The 24,416-nt window shown below is 44.9% G+C and overlaps 1 protein-coding gene across 3 annotated transcripts in view; it reads left to right on the top strand.

Moving 5' to 3' along the window:
• Positions 1 to 24,416, top strand: part of EEFSEC (eukaryotic elongation factor, selenocysteine-tRNA specific) — a 105,631-nt gene that overhangs the window by 60,907 nt on the left and 20,308 nt on the right. For all 3 annotated transcript variants that reach the window (XR_013957663.1, XR_013957664.1, XM_080625524.1), the window contains one exon: positions 7,693 to 7,849. Coding sequence is in view for 1 of the 3 variants with exons in the window: in XM_080625524.1 (XP_080481650.1) it covers positions 7,693 to 7,849 (157 nt within the window). In the remaining 2 variants the exon portion in view is untranslated. The remainder of the gene's footprint in view (positions 1 to 7,692; positions 7,850 to 24,416) is intronic.

Below are 24,416 nucleotides of genomic sequence, written 5' to 3'. Positions count from 1 at the left end.
GCTGATCTTTAGGGATGTGTTATTGTAGTACCTGAGAAATTTGGCTCTGAATTATATAGCGCTGGTTTTTGGGTGAAGTCAGTGTTGTCGGAGGTGCTGCATAGTACAGGAAACCTGCTTCTCGCCATGCTGGGATTGCAGCTTGGCTCTGGAAAAGCTGCATGATTCAAAGTGCAGTTATGATTTTTCTCTGTTAGTTTGAACCGCTGTAAGTGTGCGAGTGCGCCTGGTTTACTGCAGACCAGATTTGCTTTGTGGTTAGAATAAGTCTTGTTAGGGGTTAGTTGTAAGGCAAATCAAAATCTGCCATTCCCTCCGAGCTCGGAGGCAGAGCTTTGTGATCGCTTGACTTGACGATTTTAAAATGATGTGAAATACGAGTCCAGCTTTCTCCTGCAGAGAGGGAGGAGAAGTTCAGTGGAAGGAAGTTTCTGTCAAGAGCATCTTTCTGGCGTGGTTACAGGGAGGCAGAGACTGTCGCCCTCTGGACACTTTATTTATGCAGAGCCTTGGCTGCCTGACAAATGTGCTTTTGATAGGAAAAAGAACCAGGCTGGCAACAAGTGGCTTGTGCTGATAACAGGGTAAAGGCAAGGCTGAGAGTGCTATTGTGAGCACCGGTGTTGCTTCAAGGAGTGTGATGTGGGAGTCCCTGTGAAAAAAGGGGCAAACAAGATGCTGTGAAGAAGGTTTGTCCCTCTGAAGTGGCATAGAGCGGTGGGGGTGAATGTGGGCTTGTTAAAGTAGAGCAGGTCAGCAGCCCTTGGACCTGGAGATGGAGGATAAACAGCAACTGCTGTCCTTGGTCTTGTCCTTCTGGAGCCCCCCAGCTCACCAGTCAGCTCTGGGCAGTTCTGTGGGCAGAGAGACTTGTATTAATCCCAAAATCACTTTTGAAATACCTTCCTCTCAGTTTTACCTCTGCCCAGCATTGCAGGTTGATTCCAGCCTGACTCGTGAAGCACTTACTCAGTTCCTGGGATAAATCCCTTCTGTTTGTCACGTTATTTGCTCTTTGGCTTCCATGGACACACAGGTTGCGAGCAGAGAGTTTCATCTGCAAGGTGAACCGTAGAAGTGCATCATACTTTCCTGCGTGACTCAGATATTCTGCCTGTTTTGAAAGTGTTTGCACCAGCAGGGTTTATCTTAGGATGGTTGCCACTGGGTCCTATTGTTGAGGATGCTCATAAATCAGTAGCTCTGGCAGAAACAAAAGGAGAAGGAAAACCTTCTGCCTTGCTTGCGTAGCACAGGCTGCACCTTCTGCACTTACAAGTTTATGTAGTGAAAAACATACGCAAGTCTCAGCTGTGATTGTTTCCCATTTTAAGCATAGCAGAATGTTTCCGAAGAGAATGGGTTTGTCCTTCCTAAAGATGCTTTCTCTGACATAAAGAAGGACTCGTTTTCTCTGTGTACTTTAAAGATTCTAACGTATTTTTCTCATTATTTGCCTTGTTCTTAGGCTTTATCACACTGCACTTCTTTCTTCAGCAGTTTCCTTCCATGTCTCACAGCCGTGGGATGCCCTGTTGTTACTCACACTGTTCCAAGTTTTGTGGGTTGCTGGATAGTGAGTTTTCTTAGTGCACTCATTCCTGTGGGGACCGAGGCCATTGTGTACCTTGCATGCTTATGTTTGGGAGGATGGAAGTGTCACTTAGTGCTTAATAACAACATGTGACTGGTTATTTGAATATTGGTGCTATGTAAGTGTCCCCAAAGGGAAAAGTACTGTTGCAGGAGCAAGATGGGAAAGCAGGGTAAGTTCCCAAGATTTCAATCAGTGCATCTCTTCTGAAGCCTGAATGCAAAAGGAAAAGCAAGTGCACACTGTCAGGTTTTGGGGAGCTTCTCATCACCCAAAACCCCCAAGTCCTCCTCCTCAGGGCTGCTGATTCTTCCATCTAACTTGTTTCTGGATGAAGGATGCTTCATTGCCTTGCTGGGGCTGCTGCTGTTGGTACAGTGGCACTGTAGTGCCAGCCGGATAGCGAGTAAAACCCAAAGCCAGGCAGTGATGCTTTCTGGGTGACTGGACAAACCTGGGCGCAACGTAACAGGACCAACCTGCCCAGTGAAAGCTGGGTGCTGCCTGCGGGACCCACGGGGAGCGCAGCAGGGCCATGGTGGATGTCGCTCCATCCACTGTAAACACGCAGACGCCGCAATTAATATTTTGCCTGCTTTGAAGTCTGCACATGAGTTTGTTTGGTTCTGCCTGGCTGCTGATGGTATGCTAAATACAGTCATAATACAGGGATGAAGGCACTCAGGTGAATAAAGGGGCACAGCACATTCACCGGTTAAAATGCACCGTAAAGCAGGAATATAAAAGATGCATTTATTTATTGGCTCTTGTTTAGGTTTTGAGTAAAAGGGTTTGAGAAGCTTGGTGGGGGAAAGGAGAAGGAAAAGGGAGGGCTGTATGCTTATTAAACAAATACCAGTGCTGAGAAAGGAAGGGTGATGTTTGCTGTCTGATGCAGCAGATGGATTAATGCAGTAGAATATATGTCATAAAAGCGTACTGGCCAAGCACAGAATCTGCTGTATGAGAAGATGGGTGTCTTGTTCATTCCCCAACAAAAGAAAGGCTCGCTGCACGTGACTGGCCAGTGGAATTCTGCAAGGTTTGAGTAACACCTATGGTTGTTATTTATATGATTAAATTCAAAATGCAGACATGCTTTTGGGGCCTTGCAAGTGTATGGACAGCTGGTCTTGATTTTTCTGAGGTTGCGCAAGAGTCACCTGTGGGGGAATCGGTTTGTCAGCAAGGCAACCAGTGCTCCATTTTATTTATTGGATCCAAAAATGTATTAAGAATGTTACTTAGGTTGCAAAAACCAAGCACTTGGAAGTTCGGAAATGCCAGATTTACAGTTGCCTATGCAACATTAATTCTGTTCCCCTGTGCGCTTAATAAGGCAGGGTTCCTGTGAAATTGTTTTGGATGTGGTCATGTAAAGGCTGTATCATGGGGCATATCAAAGAGGGACAGGAGTAGGTTCTGTGGACATCTGGCATTTCTTAACTTATGTGCCCAATTCTGCAACTTAAATAACTGAGGTTTTATATAAATGTAATTTCCTCGGCGTTTTGAAAGTAAAAAGGTGAAGTAAAACTAAACCTACATAATACTGCACTGTGACCATCCCTGCGCACCTTCACTCGGATTTGAGTTGTGCAGCAGTGTGGCACAGGCAAGCATTGCTTGGTATTAACAGACCTTGTTGACCAAACAGCAGGAGTCTGTAACCCAAGGGAGATGATGGACGGTTGGCCTTAGGCAGAGGATCTGCACGCTGGAGCTGATGTGGGAAGGGGACAGCCTGAGGATGTTTGTGCATCCTTGTGGTGCCTTCAGAAGGGGATGCGAGTTTGTTCCAAGAGACATCTCTGTCTTCTCCCACTGCAGCTCTCTGCAAGCCTGTCCTTGTCTCCTGCTTGATTTCCAGTGAGGACTTCATTAAACCCCTGTTCTTTGTCCCTCTCTGTTCTTTTCTCCTTCACCCTTTTGCAGCCTCACATCCCATCACTTTCCCGGTACATTTTCCCAGCTGTGTTTTTAAAAAGGAGCAGGAATTTGCAGCCTCCAGAATATTCCAATTTCTGACACAGCAATGGAAAGTGCTCAGGACTGTTCTCTAGAAATAAATGAGCTGTTCAGGGATCATGATGAAGATGTCTCAAGTGTACTTGTCCTAAAGTACAAAACTGCAATAAAAATTCTTTGTGTTCTCAGGGTTAGTCAGAGATTCTTTTTGTTCTTTTTTTCCCCTCCTGTTGTTTTCGGCTTTGACTTCGTTTATCAGTTTGAGAATAATCCTCAGACGTGTTTTTATCCATTTTAAAGAGATGTTTTATTTCTATTTAAACCCATAAAATTGTAGATTAAATCAGAAAAGGTTTTTCTTTGTCTCTCTGTGCCTCTTTCTAGTATTTAATATTCAGTGCTTTTGCTTTCTCTGTCTCAAACCGTTCCTTATTTCCCTTTTCATTCTGGCACCACTTTGGTTCTTCTGTGTTTCTGATCTGATTCCCCCCCTTTTGTTTTTTTTCCTACAGATATGTTAGGGCACAGAGTTATTTGCTCTCAAGATGTGTGTGTTGGTTGTTGAGGGGTGTACAGCTGACAGTACTTTCTGAGTTATCTTATCAACCCGGGTGGTTTAACAGGCTGTGCAGTACAGCTTGTGTCCCCGCTCAAAGGGAAATCACAGTTATTTTCCTTGGAATTATACTATGGTTTGCACTGAGTTGTAATGTTAACTGTGGTTTTACAAACAATATGTGGTGGTGTAAGTGCCGCTTAGACGGGGAGTGTGAAGTGGTTAATGTTCCCTGTGAACTTGTTGGTATTAGCAGAAGTGCCGTAGGGATGCTCGTGCTATGGTTAGAAAGGCTGTTTACTTTTTCCCTGCAAACACAAAAGCCGAGTGGGAAGGGATATTTCATAAACTCAGTGCTATTGTGTCCTCTGGTCTAAGCCATAAAACAAGAGTAACAGAGACGTTCCCTTTGAACTCGAAATCCCTTTCTAAGCTGCTGATCTAACCTAAGGGAGAGGGGGAGGCTGTACCAGCACTATTTTTCTCTTCTGGGTATTTCTGCCTCCCCACCCCTTTTCTTCTTCTTTTTTTAAAGTCTTTAAGTGAGTTTGATGCAGCACCTCTGCCCATAAATTTAAGACAATATTATGGTAATGTAGGTCGGTGAACTGAACTGCCACTGTACACCGCAGGGATTAGAGCAGGGAGGCAGCGCTCTCCCAGCCCGCCGCTCCTCCGACAGTATAAACAAGAAATGCAAGGAGCCTTCAGCTTTTGCTTGCCCTAATCCTTTGTTTATGCAGCACTTAAACTGACTTTTGGGGTCGTCTCTGTCTGGCATTAAAGCCCTAAAGCTTTTTGAAGTTTCCCTGAAGTTAATAAAATTAGTCTGCCCTGGTCGCTGGGCCCCTTGCTGCCGCTGCGGCGCAGGCTGCGGATCCCTTCCTGCCGCTGCAGCGCTCGGCTTCTTAAGTTAATAATAGTTTATAACAAAAAAGAGGCAGAGGAAAGCGCAGCGAGATCTCCCAAAAGGCTGTTCAGCTAATAGGCAAAGTGATTGCCATTGTAGATGTTCTGAGAACTCAAAGGGGATTAACTTAAACCCCAGGGATTGGAGGTAAATTGCTGGTAAAGTAATTGGAAGTGTTGAGTTTCAGTTGGAGAGCACAACACACGCTTCTGTGCCTGCTTACAAAGCAGGACTAAAACAAAAAACTTGGATTTTTCTCTTAGTTTTCTCACATAGTCTTAAAGTTGAGAAAATGAGATTTCCTTTGTAGCAATTATCTCCCCTTCACCCATTCCTTTTATTGCAGAGACCGGGTCAGTTATCTCGGTGCTTGTTACGGCAGGTATCCTCTTATTTAGTCTTCAGGGATGAACTGGTAATAGGCTGGCTGGGGGGACAGGCACAGGGTGGGATATGTAGTATGTAGTGTATGATGTGTAGCATTTAGTGTACAAGACCCAGGACTTTGGGTCATAAAGGTTTTATTCCGAAGGTACATGATGCGTGTAATGCTTGTTCGCAGAACTCATCCCAAGTTCTTGTTGGGGAGGCTCTGAATTGACCCATGGAGCCTGGTATGAGTGCTTACCCTGTAATTCCCTTTTAATTAAATTAAAGATACTTTGAAGTGCTCTTGGAAAAATAAAAGATGTTTGCGTTGTCTCAAAAGTTGGCTTCCTGTGCCATTTTGAGGGGATAACTACAAAAATAAGGTACATGAAAGATGTAGGAGGGTAGGAGACAGACTGTGCCTCAGCCACAGGGGTGAGAAGCACGTAGCCAGCAGCGGGGAGACAAATGTTCAGTTTTGACAGTCTCGTTTTAGGAATAAGAGATTTGTCGGAAGAAGTAATGTTTTTATTTCAGCAGCTACTGCAACTGGAAAAATAAAGAAGGCTTTAAAGAATGCAAGTGCTTCTGCAGGTTGGAATTAACAGCTGCTTTTGCCACTTGTCTTCTATTTCAGACTCGAAGAAAGGCAAGTGTACCTGGGAGCTTATCTTCCCCCTCTCCCACCACCCGTTATCAGTGACTCTAGTAAAAGACATTATTCAGTTTTAAATACAAGCTAGAGGTTGCTGAGCAGTGATGCTTCCTTTACTGGTTCACAAGGTGTTTTGAAGCAGTGCTTGTTGAGTGGGGGGAGAGAGCGGACGCACCAACAGCCAGAAACATGAGGTTTTGGGTACAGATGAGTGGATGATCCAGCAGCGACTGTTGTTGGGATGTTGGAATGCTGCTGCCTGCAGCCTGGACTCTGCACCCAGCAGCAGTGGAGCTGCCTGGGCTCTGGTCATCTCCCCATGGGAGGAGGAAGAGGGGCTGTAGCCATTCCTCATCCTGCCTGGGGTCTGGGACAGATGAGGTCCTGCCAGTGCTCCCTAATACTGCACAGACCTCTCCAGGGCAAGTAAAGCCCCTTTAAAATAAAACAAAAATGGAATTTCTGATGTTAGATTTCCTGCCATACTGAGGTTGGCGTTAAGAGGCACATATATGTAACATCATAAACAGTGTCAGGGGTTTGAGTCTGTGCGTGCACTGCTGGCTATGGAGGAGGCTTCAGTGAAGGAGAGAAGCTTAATAAACCAGGAATACTTTGAGTCCTTATTTAAATGACTAAAGGTGAATGTTCAAGATTGGTTATAATTCTTTACTTTTCTAAGTCACTTTGGTCTTTGAAACCCTTAGGTTTACCTAAAATTTGCTCTGAAGACGTGAGGAAGAGCTAGAACACACACACACACACACACAAAATAATCTTGAAAATATTTAACATCCCCTTATTTCTTCTGATAAATAAATGTTCTTGCCACAGCTGTGAGAGTAAGGCCAGCCATGAGGCAGGCCATATTCACACCTACAGGATTAGGCTCCCTTGAGTGCACCTTACCCTTCGTGGTGCCGGAGGGAGGGTTGGTTATCTCTCTTCAGCCCCCAGCCTTGCTGCCGCTTGTTCCTGATAGCTTAATTAACAATTGGACTCGGAATGGCTCTTCCCGCTGGGTTACAAACCTTGAAATTAAAATTGGATACAATGGTCATAGGGCCTTTAGTTTCACAAATCCATGTGTAAAGGTGAATATTTAAAAGGCTCCATTTAGAAACGCAGAGTAATTCTAGCACTTTTTCAGAGGTGTAGCTGTTGGAGGGCAGGTCTGGAGCTAAGAGACAAAGCATCTGTATAGGTGATAATGTACTTGGCTCTGGGAAAGGAGTGGAATAAACTTTTTGTGAGCACAGGTACTTCAGTGACTTCCATGGAAAGGTTTCAAAGCAGAAGAGGCATTTTAATTAACTGATCTTTACAGCATAGAATCATAGAATAGTTAGGGTTGGAAAGGACCTTACGATCATCTAGTTCATGTTCAGATGCAGGGGTTTGCTCTTCCTAGATTATAAAAAAGGAGGTGAAAGCACAAATATTTTAACTCACAAAGTCTTCTATGGTTTTAGACACGAACTGTCTTAAACTCAGCTTTTCTGATGACTCTTCCCGGATTCTGTTCGTTTGGAGGTATATGGTTTTCCAAGGGCAGGATGCTGGAAGTCAGTGAGCTGCGTGTACCTCAGAGGTGTAGTTGTTCTTGTCACTTCACTCATGAAGCCCTGTTTCTCTTGCAGGTGATGGATGATTACAGTGTGATTGGCCGTTCCTTGTTTAAAAAGGAAACAAACATCCAGATTTTCGTGGGTCTGAAAGTGAAGCTGTCCACTGGAGAGGATGGGATAATAGATGGTGGCTTTGGACAGAGCGGCAAGTTTAAAATCCGAATCCCAGGTAGGTGCTTGTCAGCTGGCAAATGCTGATGGGTGTCAAGTACAGAGGATCTCTCATGTCAGAAGTCTGAATGGTACCAGTAGCCTCCTGAAGTCTTGATGTGAGCTCAAACCCAGCTGGACCATTGATTTGGTGGATTATACCTCTTCTAATTGAGTGATGGCGGCTGTGAGGCTGGGTGGCTCGAAGCCATGTCTTCTGTGTTAACAAATGTGGGTCTCCAAATGACTTCTTAAGTGTCAGTACCATGGAAATGGTTTGTGGAAATCTCTGCTCTCTTAATATCAGTATGATTTGCACCATAGCCCTGCTGAACAAAGAAAGGAAAACCAACCTGCAATCACTGTAGCTACTTATTAAATATAGCATAGTGAATGCAAGTGCCTTAAATTGGCTCTGTTCTGCATGTTATTATCTAACTTGCCTTCAAGCAAAAACTGCTTGATAAATGAGTCTTTGGAAATCTTGAGAGGTTTTTTTATTGCTCATGTCTCCTGATTTTATGATATTATATAGCACTGTATTTTTCATCCTCGGTGAATTACAGCAGGGATTTATGCCTCTCTGGGTTAGAGTATGGGGAACGATGGGTGCTGGAGTTTTAAAAGCATCACTACTGTGGCTGGTTTTCTCCTTCTTGTAAGGTGGGAAAGTTCTGAGCCTTTTCAAAAGATGCTTTTGAATAGGTGCTATGTTTAACTCAAGATTGTAGGATAAGATTTTAAGGATACTTAGGAGTACTTTTGTACTTCTATAGTGTCTCCAGCCCACTTGTCCCTAGTTAATCCTTCACCCTCTCTAGAGAGATTATTTCTGTAGTACAAGTAAAGGAAAGAAATCGTGATGTTCTGTGACAGCAAACAGTCACATAGCGACTGGTCTATAGAGAAGCCTGAGGTTTCCTGATTTCTTGCTGAAGGTGGGCTGTTTTCCATTTAATTTAAGGCTTGATGCAACAGCACTAATTTCTACCCTCAGCAATTTCTTTCTTCCTGTTGCAAGATAAGAATTTTGGACTGAACAAAACCCCTCCTGTGTTCTATCTTAGCTATAATTCCAGTTTCGTTAGGCTTCGCAAATAGGTCTGGGAGCCTAATTAGCAAGCATAGTGCATGTGTAAAGCGAGAGGTTTCACCAGATACACGTATGTTTTGCATTTTCTAGCCCAGAAAAGCTTTTAAGCATTCATTGAGAATAGGCTGCTTTTGGTGGGCGGTGAAATGATGTGTAGTGACCTTACAGCTGAAAAGGGTTCAAGCTGAAAGTCAAGATGCTATCTTGCTTAAAAATGTAGTATTCTTAGTAGCTTTTCTCTCATGGAGGTAAAAATATGATGAAAGAGAAGGACAGTGGGAGGGATGGCATTTACTTTGCCATTTCTACATTGGGAATGGAGGAAACGGTTCTTCTTGGGATGGGGAGAAGCCTCATAAGGAGACTGTGTCACCTGTAAGCAGGAGCTGTAATTGCAAACCAGCAGTCACGTTAAGAAAATCATACACTGACTTCTTGACATACACAAAGCTTCTTGCTTTGGATATTAAGTTGGTGGGAAGAAATGATACCTTTCACCGAGGTGTTTGTTATCTAATCTTGGTTATACTCCTGATGGTTAACAGCAGACTATGAAACAGAGGAGCCTTTCTAGTTTGTTCTTTCAATGAGAAGAATATGCAGCAGAATGGTAGAATTTAATACCTCTCGAAGGCTGGCAGAATAATACAGTTAGTTTGCTTTGGAGTCTGGGTCAGACTTGGGCACCCTTGTTGTCTGGAAAGAAAAGGCCATAAGCTAAATCAGCTCAAGCTAAGAGTGTCAACCAGCATGTAGCTAGTAGGGGAAAGAACCACAGACTTTGGAAGGGGCTAAACCCTGTGTCTTTAAGAGATGCAGAGATTTGTGCAGAGGGGGAGGGCTATTGCTGTGATGCTGTTTAAGTCAACTGTAGTTCACATTCCTTTGTTAGATCAGTGTTGCTTTTTTAATGTCTGCATCCTGTTTGTGGGGTTTGGGGGGTTTTTTGTTTGTTTTCTTAAATTTAACTGATCAGCCTCTTCTCTCCCTTCCCCCCATTCTCAGCCTCCCCTCGCCCAGGGTTTTATGGAATTCTTTTGTGAAGAGTTCTCTTTAATTTTTCTGAAGTTATTTCCCCATGATTCCTTCACAAATGTATCAGGGAAGGGAAGGAAATGTGTGAGTTAAACTGCCTCGGCCTGGCAGGCATCGGTCCTCTCTTATTTAAAACCAGTCTTAACCTCTGGAATGGAAGAAGTTGTTCAGGTAGTTAACCAGAGGATAAGTTGGTCTGGTTCAGCCTGGACAAGAGAAGGCTCCTGAAGGGGAGACCTTAGAGCAGCTCCAGTGCCTAAAGGGGCTGCAGGAAACCTGGAGAGGGGCTTGGGACAAGGGCCTGTAGGGACAGGCCAAGGGGAACGGCTTTAACCTGCCAGAGGGGAGACTGAGATGAGCTCTTAGGCAGAAGCTCTTCCCTGTGAGGGTGCTGAGGCGCTGGCACAGGGTGCCCAGAGAAGCTGTGGCTGCCCCATCCCTGGCAGTGTTCAAGGCCAGGTTGGACACAGGGGCTTGGAGCAAGCTGCTCCAGTGGAAGGGGTCCCTGCCCGTGGCAGGGGTTGGAGCTGGAGGAGCTTTGAGGTCCCTTCCAACCCAAACCAGGCTGGATTCTATGATAACTGAGGGCCGGTTTTAGGAACAAACCTCTAAATAGCAATAAAAATGAGGTGGATGTATCAGAGACTTGTGTCCTGACTACTTAAGGTCATAGCAGACCAAGGTGCATTTGTAGGGTGTTTTTAGTCCCACTGGTGCCAACAGCCTCCAGCACTGTGTCCACTCACCGGGCAACTGTTGGGCTCCCCAAGTGTTGTTCTGTAGTCACTTGGAAATGGCTTGTGTTTCTCTGTGGATCACAGCCTGGGAACGTTGTCTCACATCGTCTGTGGGCTGAAAGTTGGCAGAGCAGTACTGGGAATGGCAGAACATGGATCTGTTTCTTATTCTGGCACTGCTTGTGTGCTGCAATAAGTCAGATACTTCACTCTGCTCTTCTGCTTGTGAAATAGGGATAATTACTATCCATTCGGGGGGGAGGGGAATAATCTCTGATTTAGATTTATTCCAGGCTTGGAGCATTAATATTTCTTGAAAAGACTTAATTATATTTCTTTGGAGTACAAAAACGCATCTCGAGTACAGCAGGCAATTGGAAGTTCCTCAGTCGCTGAAAGATGTTGGTAGTTTGGAAGAAATTCAGGGAGAAGCAGCAAGAATGCTGGAGAGGCTGAAGGGATTGATTTATGAGAGAAAGAAGATGAAAAGAAATGCATGAAACTTGGCTAAATGATGTCTAAGTGGGAGATATGATTATCTGCAAGTATTTGAAGAGCATAATGGAGAAGAATCCCTGAGGGTGGTCCAAGGAGGTAGAAGTTAATAACATGAAATAAAGCAAAGTATAACTTGGCTATTGAGAGATGTTGTTTAACAGGGATTTCTTGCGCTGCCAGGTTATCTTTGCAAAGGAAAACGATGTCGATCCACTTGGAGAATACTCATGTAGTTTGCCTGGATGTGTCCTAGTGCCTGTGTCGGGGTGAAGCGGAGAGGTCAGGGTGGTGGGGAGTAGGAGGACAGTGTGTTTTTCATCTTGTTTTTGTGTTCAGGCCTGCTTTTATTGCTTGAATGACAAGGTATAACCTACTTTCTAGACTGTTTGCTGCAGCATCTAGTTTAAAGTAAATAAGAAGAAGTATTTTCTGGCAGAGCTGCCCTTCTGCAGGCCTGGCTTGTGGAGCTCTTTGGGTTTTAACTGAGGAACAAGCTTTAAGATGTGTTAATTGGCAGGGTGATGCTTATGTTCCAGAGGGATTGTATGACCAAATGTAGAAAAAGTGGGGACATAAGCTCTAAACTCACAGGAGTTCTGCTTGGTTGAATAAGCTGCTCCAAAACCAACCAGGGTTTGAACAGCAGTTTAAACTGCACTGCTCTGTGAGTTGTGCGTGTGTGTAAGGGACAGATGAGGTTGGGTTGGAGTTGTAACTGGGAGCTCTGCATTGTACGGGTAAATGAGTGGAAAGAACTGTTCACCTTTGAGTCAAGAACCGGTTTGGAGGAGCAGGAGCTGTATGTTTAAGTGCCTTATTCTAAAGAAGACAAAAGCTAACAATGGCAGCCTTTGGAAAACGCTTATTTCAACGCTGGGTGCACCTAGGAATGTCATGCTAGGTGATAAGAAATTCAGGGGGAAGTTCAGCAAATGGTTGGAATAACTTAGTGCTAATTGTGGATTTTGTTTAACTGTCTCTCAGACAAGAACTGACCCTGTAAACCTCTGCTTAGTTTGCTGAGTCGCGACAGAGATTGGCTCTGGATACGCCCATTTCATTGGTCTTGGTATGTTGCTCTTGTGTTTGATGGCTGTGAAATGGAATGACTTTTAACTCTAATTGGAGCATGTGCGGTATCTCAGGCGCAACTCACCTTCCTTTCTGTCCTTGCTTGTCTAGCTGCTGGTGAAGCGCTCGTCCCGTCTGAGGCACTGCAGCATGTTTGACTCTGATTCTCCTCTTTCTGACTCAATACAGTAAAAATCGCTCTGTGTGAGATGAGTTGAAAGCTGCTGGGTTTCTTAAGGCGAATGAAGCGTATCTGACGCTCCCGACAGTTGAACAGGCTTCTGAAGTGAGCACATCTAAACGTAATAAAAGGCACCCGTTTCATAAGAAGAGACACAAATGAGAATATTAGAATATAAGGTGAGGGTTTCGTCCTTTGCTGTTCTTTCCACCTGTGCGGATAACATGAGTTTTGAGGCTGTTACAAGAGGTGAATTCGGGCTGTTTGTGACTTTTTGCCTTGCATTTATAATGCTCATTGTGTATAAGGGAACAGGTCTGTCTTCACTTTTCCCACTGCTTGTTGTGGTAGAAGGGTTAAGTGCACCATAAAGTCTGTTCTGAAACGATCACGGGGATGTGCTCCCTAGATGGGGAATGCGATGTGTCTAGGATCCTACAGCTTTGGTATAAGATGACATGAAGTGGTAAGAATTAACCTGTGTGCTTTATTCTTGAGAGTCCCTTGTATCCTTATATGTGAAATTAAGGGTAGAAGTGCTAAGTGTGTGTTTCCTCCATAATGTACTATGGAGATGGTGTGTCTGTAGTGGTTTTGTTGCCATGTACTTTTTGCATTGGCTGGAATCCCACATTGGTTTCAAAGTGCTTCATGACATGGCGGGACTGCTTTAATGTAAGAGCTGAATGTGAACAGCACTACTCTGCATCGTTGCAATTCCAGTTAAAAATCAGGGGCTTAAAAGTGAGATTTTAGCATTTAAGGAAGTCAGAGGTTAAACAGTATGAGGGAAATGACAGTTATGCAAAGATGGAAAACTGCAACAGGAAAATAATGGGTATCACATTGTTTTCTCTAACTTCCACCTTCAAAATATCTTAATTGTATTATGGATATATTTTTTTAGTGTTATTATTCAAGCAGTATGTGTCTGCAGGCTCTCAACACAATGTAGCTGGCATTTACGGAATATTAGTTAGGTGGCTTTTCTTAAACAACTGTAGGAGGCGAGCTTTAAATAGCTGACAGCAGATAAATGTCCTATTCCCAACTCTGGAACTCGGAGGGCAAGTCCTTCCTGACATCAGCAGGAATGGGACAGTCTAAACCTTTTCATTGCGCTCAGAACAATTAAACACCCTGTCACTGAGCAGCCTACTTTTTTGTGGGCGATCTTGACACTTGGAATTCTTTGCTTGTGTTGCATTAAAATAGGATAATCTTCTTCTCTTCAGGCAAATGAAATTCAGGCACATCTAATGTCCATGTTTGCCCAGCCTGGCTCCTCTGTTAATAAAAGAAAATACAAAGTGGTTGGCTGCAGAGCCTGGTGGGTTGCCATCCTGTCGGATCAGGTGAGGATGAGCAGGCTTTCAGTCAAGAGGAAAAACAAAAGCCCAAGGGCAGTGGAATCTGTGTAGCTGGGTTTTGTTTAAAAGCTGGAGATTAGCTCTGCGTGTTCTTTCCCAGCCTCTCTTCCCCTACCCCCTAAACCAAACAAAACCTAAAATCCTTAAGGGGTACTTGAAACATAAATCTCCTGCTCTCCTTTTTGTGAACGTTGGCTGGTGTTGTATGGGCAGAGGCTGGAGAGGACCGTTGCCAGGGAAGCAGCGCTCCCTGGTATGGTCCCCTCTCGAGCAGATTAAGCTGCAGTGATGTGAACATCCCAGTGACCACGCAGGAGCTGGGAGTCTGTACTGCACTTAGAAAGGTTGGCCTGAAAGAATCCATCCTCCCTGTTGTGTAGTGACATCCTCTAAGCCTGTATTGACCTTTGGAGCTGGATGTCCGGATTTATTGATCTTAGAGGGTTCTTTCTGTAGAATCCAAGTGAAGATTTGTGCCCATTCCTTCTGAATGAAAACAGAAGTCAAGGAAGTGTTAACTTATTACCTGGCTGGCTGCCTTGTTCATGTTATCAGCAGATCCTGGTCTTGAGTGTAGTGAAAGAACTGCGGGACTAAGTCTAAACTTAGAGCTGTGAAAGGTGATGTGCTGATTGTAGGGCTGGTTTCAGAAGCAGCCGGTGGTTGCACAGGAGTAGATGCTGTACCCACGGGAGGTTCAGACTCTTGTTTGGATTCCAAGTTGCTATTGGAGTGTCTGTTCAGCAAGCTGCTCTGCTGGGATCGAGCAGAGGTTGATTCACCAGAGGAATCACCAGGTGATGCAGCAGTGTTTGAGTCCTTCTGTAGAAGGAAAAAGTCCAGACAAGTGTTAAGGTTGCAAAGTTAAGCATTTAAATCTTGAGTGTGAAAAAAGAGAGTATCTTAATTGTATCTCCACTGGGAGATGTGTTCTGATACCAGATCCATTTGTGATTGCATTCCCCACACTGACACACACAAAGAAAAGGTTGCAGGTTCGGGGCGATGCTTCATAACTGACCAGTTGTCCCGTACTACTTTTTCTCCTCAATGGGTAATCAGTTCCTTGGTCTTTTGCACTTCACTGGGGTCCCACTGTAAATAGGAAATTAATTTTATATACAATTTAAGCAAAAAAATTGCTATTAATAAAAGAAAAATAATTCTAGCAGATGGGATTTGTTTGACCATAGCGTGAGTATCTGTACTTCTACCTATACCACTTGGGATGGGAGGAAACCTGAAACCTGATGATGAAACATCCCTGCCAGCAGTCTCAGGGTGTGCAAGGTAGAGAGAGTTTGTTCTGACCTGGGGATGCTCCAGTGCTGTTCCATTGTGAGATCTTGAGAGGAGGGTAAAAGGGAGAGTCCCTCCTGGCCCTGTGCATGAGGTTGTCCTCTGCAGATGGAGGCTGTCGAGAATGTAGCTGCCAAAATGGTCTTTTCCAAGTGCGTGCTAATGAACAGTTTTCTTCTCTGCCTCCAAGAACAGCAATCGCTCCAGTAATGTCTGAAAGCGAAGTTTCAGATCCCTGGTGCAAACTGGAGAGACGCTGTAGTTGGAATTTGATTATCTTAATTTGAGGATGGAATGTGGATCTGGTCGTGTGGGGAGCTCAGGAGACAACTGTGGGGTTTTACAAGTGCTTGGAAGTGGGGCGGTGGTTGTTTTGGTTGGCAGTGACGTGGGCAGTCAGCTCTCCACAGTACTCAGTGGTGAGCCCCCAAAGGAGGCTTTTCCTTTTATTTGAAATGGAAGTAAAAGGGATTGTTTCTTTTCTTAGATAAACTCAAGTCATTATGTATAAGATTCTCCTAAGCCACAAGAGCTGGATATATAAATTAAACTGCCACTTGTGCTCAGTTGCATGGTTTTGGATCTGGGCTTTCAGAAGTGCACTTACCTCGAGATTTGCGGTAGAGCTGGGAGCTGGTAGTGCTGCTGTGTGTTGTAACCTCCCTTCTGTGTAGAGTTTCTTGTGGCTTTAAGTCTTCCCAGTTAATCCAGGCTTTGTTATTTGGGGGTAATGCTGTTACAGTGGCAAGTTGCCTGGCCCTGCATCATGGGTAGGACAGGTCTGTAGCAGGTGCAGCAGAGGATGCTGTGGTGTTCTGAGCTCATCTGGACCATCACATCACCTGAGCTCACCCAGTGGCCTCTTCCAAATGATCTTAATACCTTTTGGCTCCGCGCTGCTGCTGTGAACCATCTCTGTGTGGCTGCCCTGAGCCTGGCCAATGCACATAGGAAATCCTATGTTAAATGAGGTTCTTGTACTGGGGGTCACCTTTTTGAAGGAAAAAGAGAGTGGGGGGAAGAACCATGTTGGTGGGTGGCAAAATTAAATATTCTAAGTGAGGAAATGAGCAAGCTTATTTCATGTATAAAAGCAACCCTACCTTGCTTTGCCTATGTGGTAATTGCACCATTCTATGAGCGTACAACTGTGGAACAGAACTACATTCAAGTTTCAGTTTGCTGCCTTATCATTTTGGGTGGTTTTGACTTGGAGCCCGCTTGCTCCAGGCACCACAAACCAGCTCCCCTGCTCCATCCAGACCAAACTCTGCATTTAATTTTGGCTTTACTGCGTTCATGCTGCTGAAACTGCAAACCGTTTGGATTAGTGTCGTACACATCCTGCACCCAAGAGTGGGATGCTTGTGTTACCTTCAGGTTGGGTTTTGTTGTCCTTTTTAGGTGTTTCATTTTGCAAATTGGATACATTCTTGCTGTAATTTCAAGTGTGAAAACGTTCCTTCTTTTTTTCTTTAGAAAGAATAAAGCCAACAGTGGTTTTTATTATGTGTCTGTACAGTTTGGCTGAGCAACCTTAGAGCTCCAAAACCCAATAATCCTGTAATGCCTTCTATCTCCTAGAATGGGAATATCCTTTTTCTATTTTATTTTCTTCTTTTTTTAATGTAATTCTCATCTAGCTCAGCACGAGAACCCTTCCACTGGGCAGGTTTGGGATGCTTCAGTGTGTGCCTTGCCAAAAGTACTGAAAGGACCAAGTACAGCTTCTTCTGTAGGGTAACATAGTATAGTGTGTCTGATGGAAGTTTGTATCAGTTCCCTGCTGCTTGATTAAGCGTTGTACTTCTTGCTAAGGACTTGGTTGATGTCAGCACAGCTAAATGTGAAGGATTTGGAGGATCCCTGTGGATTCAGGTGCGGGACTGAGCTGCCAAAACGTGGTGCTACTCAATTGTTAAATGCCTGAAAATGTGCTGGGGACTTGCACCTTTTGTAGTTGTTTCTTTACTGTTCCAGGTGTTTAAGTGGTGAAGGGATGCTTGTTCTGGTGGGAGATGGCAGCAGGGCTCTGTGTGCCCATGGAGCAGGGGCTGTGGGGTGAGGTGTTCAGGGGCATTTCCACTGATCTCCAGCGGGCAGCTTTCTCCAGGAGCCGTCTGGTTTACCTACAGCAGGGATGTGGAAGCCACGAGCTCTGCATGGTGCTCTCAGGTCTGCGGCTGATTTATGCAATACGAAAGAAGGAATTATTTCATAGGATCCCAGGCTGGTTTGGGTTGGCAGGGACACCTTCCACTAGAGCAGGGTGCTCCAAGCCCCTGTGTCCAACCTGGCCTTGAGCACTGCCAGGGATGGGGCAGCCACAGCTTCTCTGGGCACCCTGTGCCAGCGCCTCAGCACCCTCACAGGGCAGAGCTTCTGCCTAAGAGCTCATCTCAGTCTCCCCTCTGGCAGGTTAAAGCCATTGCCCTTGTCCTGTCCCTACAGGCCCTTGTCCCAAGCCCCTCTCCAGGTTTCCTGCAGCCCCTTTAGGCACTGGAGCTGCTCTAAGGTCTCCCCTTCAGGAGCCTTCTCTTGTCCAGGCTGCCCCAGCCCAGCTCTCTCAGCCTGGCTCCAGAGCAGAGCTGCTCCAGCCCTTGGAGCATCCCCATGGCCTCCTCTGGCCTCGCTCCAACAGCTCCACGTCCCTCTTGTGCTGCTGCCGCAGAGCTGGATCAGGACTGCAGGGGGGTCTCCTTCATGCAGCAGAGGAGGAGAATCCCCTCCCTGAGCTGCTGCTCACGCTCTGGGGGTGCAGCCCAGCACATGCCACCATCTTTGGATGTTCCATCCTCGCTCATGGCTTCGCACTGTCTGGATGGAAAATACTGAAGTTCTAAGCTTTTATGTAATTTAACTTTGATCTTAACAAATATCTCCACAAGGGCAGCTCGTGCTTTCAGATTACCCTCTTGCAATGAAATTTCTCTCTGTAAACCGTTTGTGCTTATTTACTCCATTTTGATCGTTCATCCCTTGGGCCTTTCACCTTCCCTTTCCCCCAGTGTTTGTTCTGATAGCTTTTTGAAGTCTGAGTAAAAACATGCACCATGGGGGCTTCCTGGAGGAACAGAGCTTTGTGCTTTGCAAATTGTAGGCTATTTGAAGTATGGACTCCCAACAGTGGCCAGTGCTTGGTGGACGAGAACTGTTGCGTGACAAGGACATGAACCTTGAGAAGTCCCATCAGTGTTTTGAGTTTGGGGACAAAAAAATAGTTGTTCTTAATGGTGTGCATTGATTTCAAGGAAGTCTGTGTGAAGCAGCCTTTGGTTCGTGTTTTCACAAAGGGATTTCAGTGTTTAATAAAGAATAGGAAATAACTGGAGCTTCAAGAGACCTGTTTTGATGGAGGGTGTCTGCTGTGACATGATTTATGTATAATATTATACGTAAGCAATGAAAGCATTTCCTTCTTGTAACTACAGTACTACTGCATTAAAAAACCTGCAGAAAACACTGCAGGAGTACTTAATACCTGGCATAAAAATCACGGATAAAGTAGGAAAAAAAGTCATCCTGCTTCGAAAAGTCTTTTGTCAAACATCTGAGGTTGTAACTTCAATCACCAGGATTCCATATTGTGTCTGGGCTGTGGGTCTTATCAGAACAGTTTTTGAAACCTTTGAGCCCTCAATTCCCCTCACCCTGTTACCTTTCATCCCTCCCAACTATTCCAGATTAGGAAACGCAGACAATGTTGTGATTTGGAGAGCCTGATTCCCCTGTAATAACTGGTGAGCCACCCTGTTCCATTCTGCTGATGCCTGACCATAATCTCTACTCTGCCATCCCTGTTCATTCTCTCTCTGTTGGTCATTTACCTCTCCTTACTCCTACAGCCCCTTCCTCTGCCTACCCACCCCTGAGCGGCCTCAGCTGCTTTTTGGGTTTTATAGAACCACAGAATGGTTTGGGTTGGAAGGCACCTTAAAGCTCCTCCAGCTCCAACCCCTGCCACGGGCAGGGACACCTTCCACTAGAGCAGGGTGCTCCAAGCCCCTGTGTCCAACCTGGCCTTGAACACTGCCAGGGATGGGGCATAAAGTAAATGTATTAAGTACAGAACCCTGAACCTGTGCCATCCCTTTGTTTACTTGGTGGTTTCATCCTGAACTGTCCCTTCGTATCTAAATGAAGGCTGTTGTTGGTGTGGTGCTGCCTTTTGCTGGGCACCTGAGGATGTTCAGTTCAGTCCATGGGTTTGCTGCCGGGTACTTATTTACTGTGAATGCGTTTATTTACCTTCTCAGGTTTCCATCTGTGAATGAACAACATTCCCTGTGTTCTATTTTGGCCAGTTAATGTATGGATGTGTGAGGAGAGGGACTGTTTGCCTCTGTGTTCCTAAAGCATCAGCTTGTCAGGATTGGCATTATAATATGAATGCAGCATGAAGAACATGGATCTGTTTTCTTTGCTTGCGATGACTTATGTTTTCAAGCTAGCACAATGGTACCACGGGCTGTGCCAGGTACTGCTGCTGGTGGGAGAGGAGGAAGGCGATGTCTTCAAGGACTGGAAATAAGCTAAAGAATGGATGTTCTGCTGACAGGAGCAGGCTCTAGATCATGAACTGAGGATTTTCTTTTCATGGCTCATTGCAATCGACTGTTCTCACAAGTACCTCCTTAGGAGATGTACAAGATTATAGTCCTGCTGGAGTCCGTGTGGAAATTGATGCCTGTTTCCCCAGTCCTAGTTTTTCTTTGTGTTTTCCTTGTTGCTTCCAGTAGCTTGAGGATATAATGCAATTTTAGTTGTGGTTTGTATTTTATTGTCTTGAAATGGTGCACATGCAGAGCAAGACTGAGCTATTCAATAAATTATCAGCATTGTTGTTTTTACTTTAAGTGGAACTTAAGCTTGGGTTTAGTAACCCATGTCCTGTCTTGAGTTGCTCTTCCTTTTAAAAGTGGTTGAATATTTTAAGACCCTTTTTCCACTGACTAAGCCATATGAAGGGTGAATAGAAGTGAAGGGTTTTGGAGCAAATCCTACAGTATATATGTCTTTTAATATTTGCCAATTTATTCCAATAGAAAACTGAATTAGTTTCTCACACCTGTGAAAACAGTAACTTGACTACTTCTGTCCAGTTGATCATCATGCATTTCACTAGTGTTTACTCTTAAATCTGTGACAAGGTTTCAGAGTAAATGTCTGCAGGAGCAAAGGCTGGCATGATTCTCATTTAGAATTTGCTTCTTAGGCATAGAATGGTTTGGCTTGGAAAGGACCTTAAGATCATCTCATTTCAACCCCAATGCCATGGGCAGGAATACCTCACACCAGACCATGTTGCCCAAGGCTCTGTCCAGCCTGGCCTTGAACACTGCCAAGGATGGAGATTTCTTACAAGCACAGGGGAAAAAAAAAATCCATTTTATTTGGCATTTGGAAAAAATTATAGGCAGAATAACACCACATTTTAGACATCTTTTTAATAAAGCTCAAAACCTTACAGGAGAAAATGCTGGTACTCGTAAGGAGACTGGGCTGTGGAGTTATGCAGTGAGTTCGGTTGAATGACTTAACTCTGAGGATGGATTTCTATTACACAAAGTGGTTGCTTTTAGGACGTTAAGGAGGGAGAGAAATCCTGGAAGCTTGGGGGAAGGGTCAGTGTTACTCAGAATCTGAAGTTTCCTGGTTTTGCTTGTGGATGGTTGGGAATCTCCTGCTGGAGACCTGTTGATTCTGTCTGTACTTAAAGCTTTTATTCATGTATTAGATGTGGTTTTGATTTGGGGATACACATGCATATGGATTACACATATAATAAGTGGAAGCGTATTACAGATTCCCTGCTGCTTTCAGTGAACCAGGTAGTTGGAATTGGTTTGGGATGGAAAAGGAGGAAAAGACGAGCTGCAAGCAAATTGATGGAGGGTATTTCAGTCCACCCGATTATTTCTAATTGAAGCTGTCTGAGGCAGTCTTAATACAATTTAGTTATCGCCAGGCAGAAGGATTTTATTTATGGAATGGGGCCTGTTGGAACTTCCTCCGACCCCGAAGAAGCTGTGAACAGGAGGGAGCTGATCAAGCAGGCATGCCTGGCCCTGCACACGCATTTCTTTAATAAGGCAGGGATTGATGTCTTCTGCAGTTCAGGGGTTAGGTAAACAGCAGTCCCTCGGTTCAAGGCTTTCCATGTTCGGCTGTTTGTTTATACGGATCTCAGAAGGTTAGGTTAGCCTTCCTGCCATCCCAGGGGAGCTTCCCTGACCACGGTATAACCTCCTCTGCTCCAGCGTTGCTCAGGAGGTGTCGCATCCCCTTTGGGAAGGGTACGGGTAAGAGGAGTGTCAGCAGCTCACACCCAGGGAAGGTGGATGTCACCAGAGTGGTTGAGGCTCTCTTCACGTTTGGTGTATGCAACTGCTGTGCCCCCATTCTCAGACTTGGTATTTGCACACACCGATGACTTGAACATCCGTTGTGGGCTTTGACTGAAGTGGGGTTTTGGCAGCTCAGTGTCATGCATGACTAAATGCACCAGAACTTTGAGGTTACCAGCTTGTGCTTCTACTGACTCGGCAGTGATGGTCCCTTAAATTGAATAGGATAAACCCTGGACAAATAAGTAGCCACATTAATGACTTTTATTTTACAACAGTGATAGTTACATGTTGAACAATATGCCGAGCTCATTTCTATGGCTATCGGATCCCAGTCTGCCTCCTCCAGAGAGGCTGGTGATGGGAAGCAAGAAGGGAATGATGCAAATTCATCTGTGTCTTGCTGCAGTGTAGCTCTGGTGAGCGGAGCTGTTCTGGAACTGGAGGATGACTTTGTCCAGGGTTAGAAGTGCTTTATCACACATGTGACCGGCTGCTTTTAAAATGTGACATGGGATGAAGTTGGCTTAAATCCCAGAATCTGTTGAATTACTCTTTGCTGATTTGATGGCTGGTGATTTGTACTACATTCTTCTGCAGCACCTCCAGTCTGTAGCCATGCAGACCCACACAGACATTAATAGACAAGCCACACAGCTACATCACGGGTATCCTTACAGATGGGGAAACTGAGGCACAAATGTGGGCTGTGAATTGCTGATGGGCATTTCTGAGGGAGTTGGGGTCTCATTGACCTTTGTGTCTTGTAACCCCCAGCATCATGTTGCTTGGCCTACAGTGTCATGGTTTTCTCAGGGTAGGTTTGGACCAGTCTTAGAGCTGCTCAGGAAACCTGAACTTTGCGGGGTGGTCCCAACTAGGAGGGTGCTATTGAAATATCCTGTCTTGTAAAAGTCCATATGGGTGGCAGCCAGCTGAAAGGTGAGGTGTGTGGGGGGAAGGCCACTTCCCCACCGGCTGAGGTTTCAGAGTGCCAAAATATGAACATCTTGTCGCTTTTAAATAATGTGTGGGGTCTGACTTAAATGTTGGGTTTCGTATTTAATCAGCATTAATATGATAACAGGAATGTGACAACTGAAGCGAACACAAAGAGATTATCTTCTTAGCCAAATGCATCCATTAGCCAGGAAATATTGGTTTCTATTAAATGAAGCAGACAGATGGGCTATTGGAGGTGACTGAGAACAGGAGGGGGAGGGAGCCAAGAGGTGAAAGTTGAGGTTTAGACAATCTCTATAAAAATAAAAACAAACCATCCATCTCGATGGCTGGCGGTTTACCCTCCCGTTGCACTTTAGGGATGCTGCTCCGATTCCTATCGAGAGCATTATGCTGAAACTTAATCTAACAGAGCACTTACTCCTGCCAAGCTCTGGCTCGGCAACTGCAGCACTCCCCCAGAAAGAAGTGTCCAGCACGGCTTCAAACACAGGACAGGGTTGTGCCATCTTGGGGAAAGGCACTGCTTTGAGATCCCGGGGGAGGCAGGTTGGATCCTGGCTTTCCAAGTCTTTATTTTCCTTCTGGGTTTCCTTTTGTTTTGGGGAAACAAAATCACGTCACAGCATTTCAGAGCAGTTGTAAAATAAATTATTCATCTATGTGTGTGTATGTATACGAATCCCTCTTTAATAACTGTTGTAACAATGTTTATAGCTAGTGTTTGAAACTGAGATTATAATAGTCTAAATAATTGTAGATAACGCAGATAACAAGAAGAAAATACATAATTAAAAGAATTTTACAAGATGGACAATTTGTGGGGATATATGGAGTAACACAATACATTAAAAGAGAATCCGTAGCAGTGCAAACATACGACACTTGTGACAGGAAACATCTGCTTGGCCAACCACCCCTGGTCCGGCCACAGCTTTCTGCTGCCAGCCTCTGTGTGTGCTCCATTGCATCAGCAAGTGTCAGACCCTCGTCCTTAAAAGTGGTGGCTCTGTCACAAAGTTGGGGCATTTTTGTTTCATGGGATCACATGGTGGTTTGGGTTTGAAGGGACCTTAAAGCTCATCCAGTTCCAACCCCCTGGTGAGAGTCTGGTTGGCTGGAGCCAATTCTTCATTGGTCACTGGCTCTTGTTTTCCATCCCATTTTAATTCTGCTGCCTATAATTTCTCCCTCCTGGATTTTAAGGAAGGTGCCAAGCTTTGTGTGGGGTTTTAGGTTGTGTGATGGAAGAGAGATAGGGGAAAAAATGTGTGGCAGGAGGGAGAAGCAGCATCCCTCTTCTGTCTGGCATCTCCAGGCTTCAGTTTCATAAATTAATTTTATGTCCTTTCACTTAAATTCACTGTCTTTGCATTACTTCATCTTGATTTTCCTCTTGAGCTTTATGTATTCCTAAAAGTGGGATGCGCAGAAGTCTACTTTGGTCTTTTCTTGTCCCTTTACACTTGGCCTGCTGTCCAGTTCGGTAAGCCAGGGTCAAATTAACTGTGACTGGCTCATTTGAGGAGCATGAGCCATATATTTTTACAATCTCTGGATCTAAGATGCTTTTAGAAATAGAACTTTAAAACCAAATTGGGTTTGTATTTCCCTATGGTGCCCCTTATTTATATAGACTGGCTTGTCTTCCCCTTCCCCAGCAGGGGATAGCAAACAGGTAAAGATAGCCGTGCCCTGGCCCCAGTGGCAATGGGACAGACCGGGATGGGTGTGCTCAGGGGGATGCAGGAGACATGGAGCCGTTCATCAGGCTGCTTGGGAACCTGACACACAGCCCTGCTTCCCTGCCTATGTTGTTCTTCAGGAGGCTGGGAGGTGACTGAGCGGCCAGCCCCTTGACCAGGGCACTTTTAAAACATTCATGAAACTTTTATGGGGCTGCCACCCTTGCAGAGAAGTCTTTTCTGAGTTTATGGGCTTATTTTAAGGATTGAAGCTTAAGGCAGCTTTGTAGCCCTGTCTGGTCCCAGA

Source organism: Psittacula echo (genome assembly GCF_963264785.1).
Source record: "Psittacula echo genome assembly, chromosome: 9".
NCBI classification, from domain to species: Eukaryota; Metazoa; Chordata; class Aves; order Psittaciformes; family Psittacidae; genus Psittacula; species Psittacula echo.
This window is presented reverse-complemented; position numbering and strand designations above follow the sequence as displayed.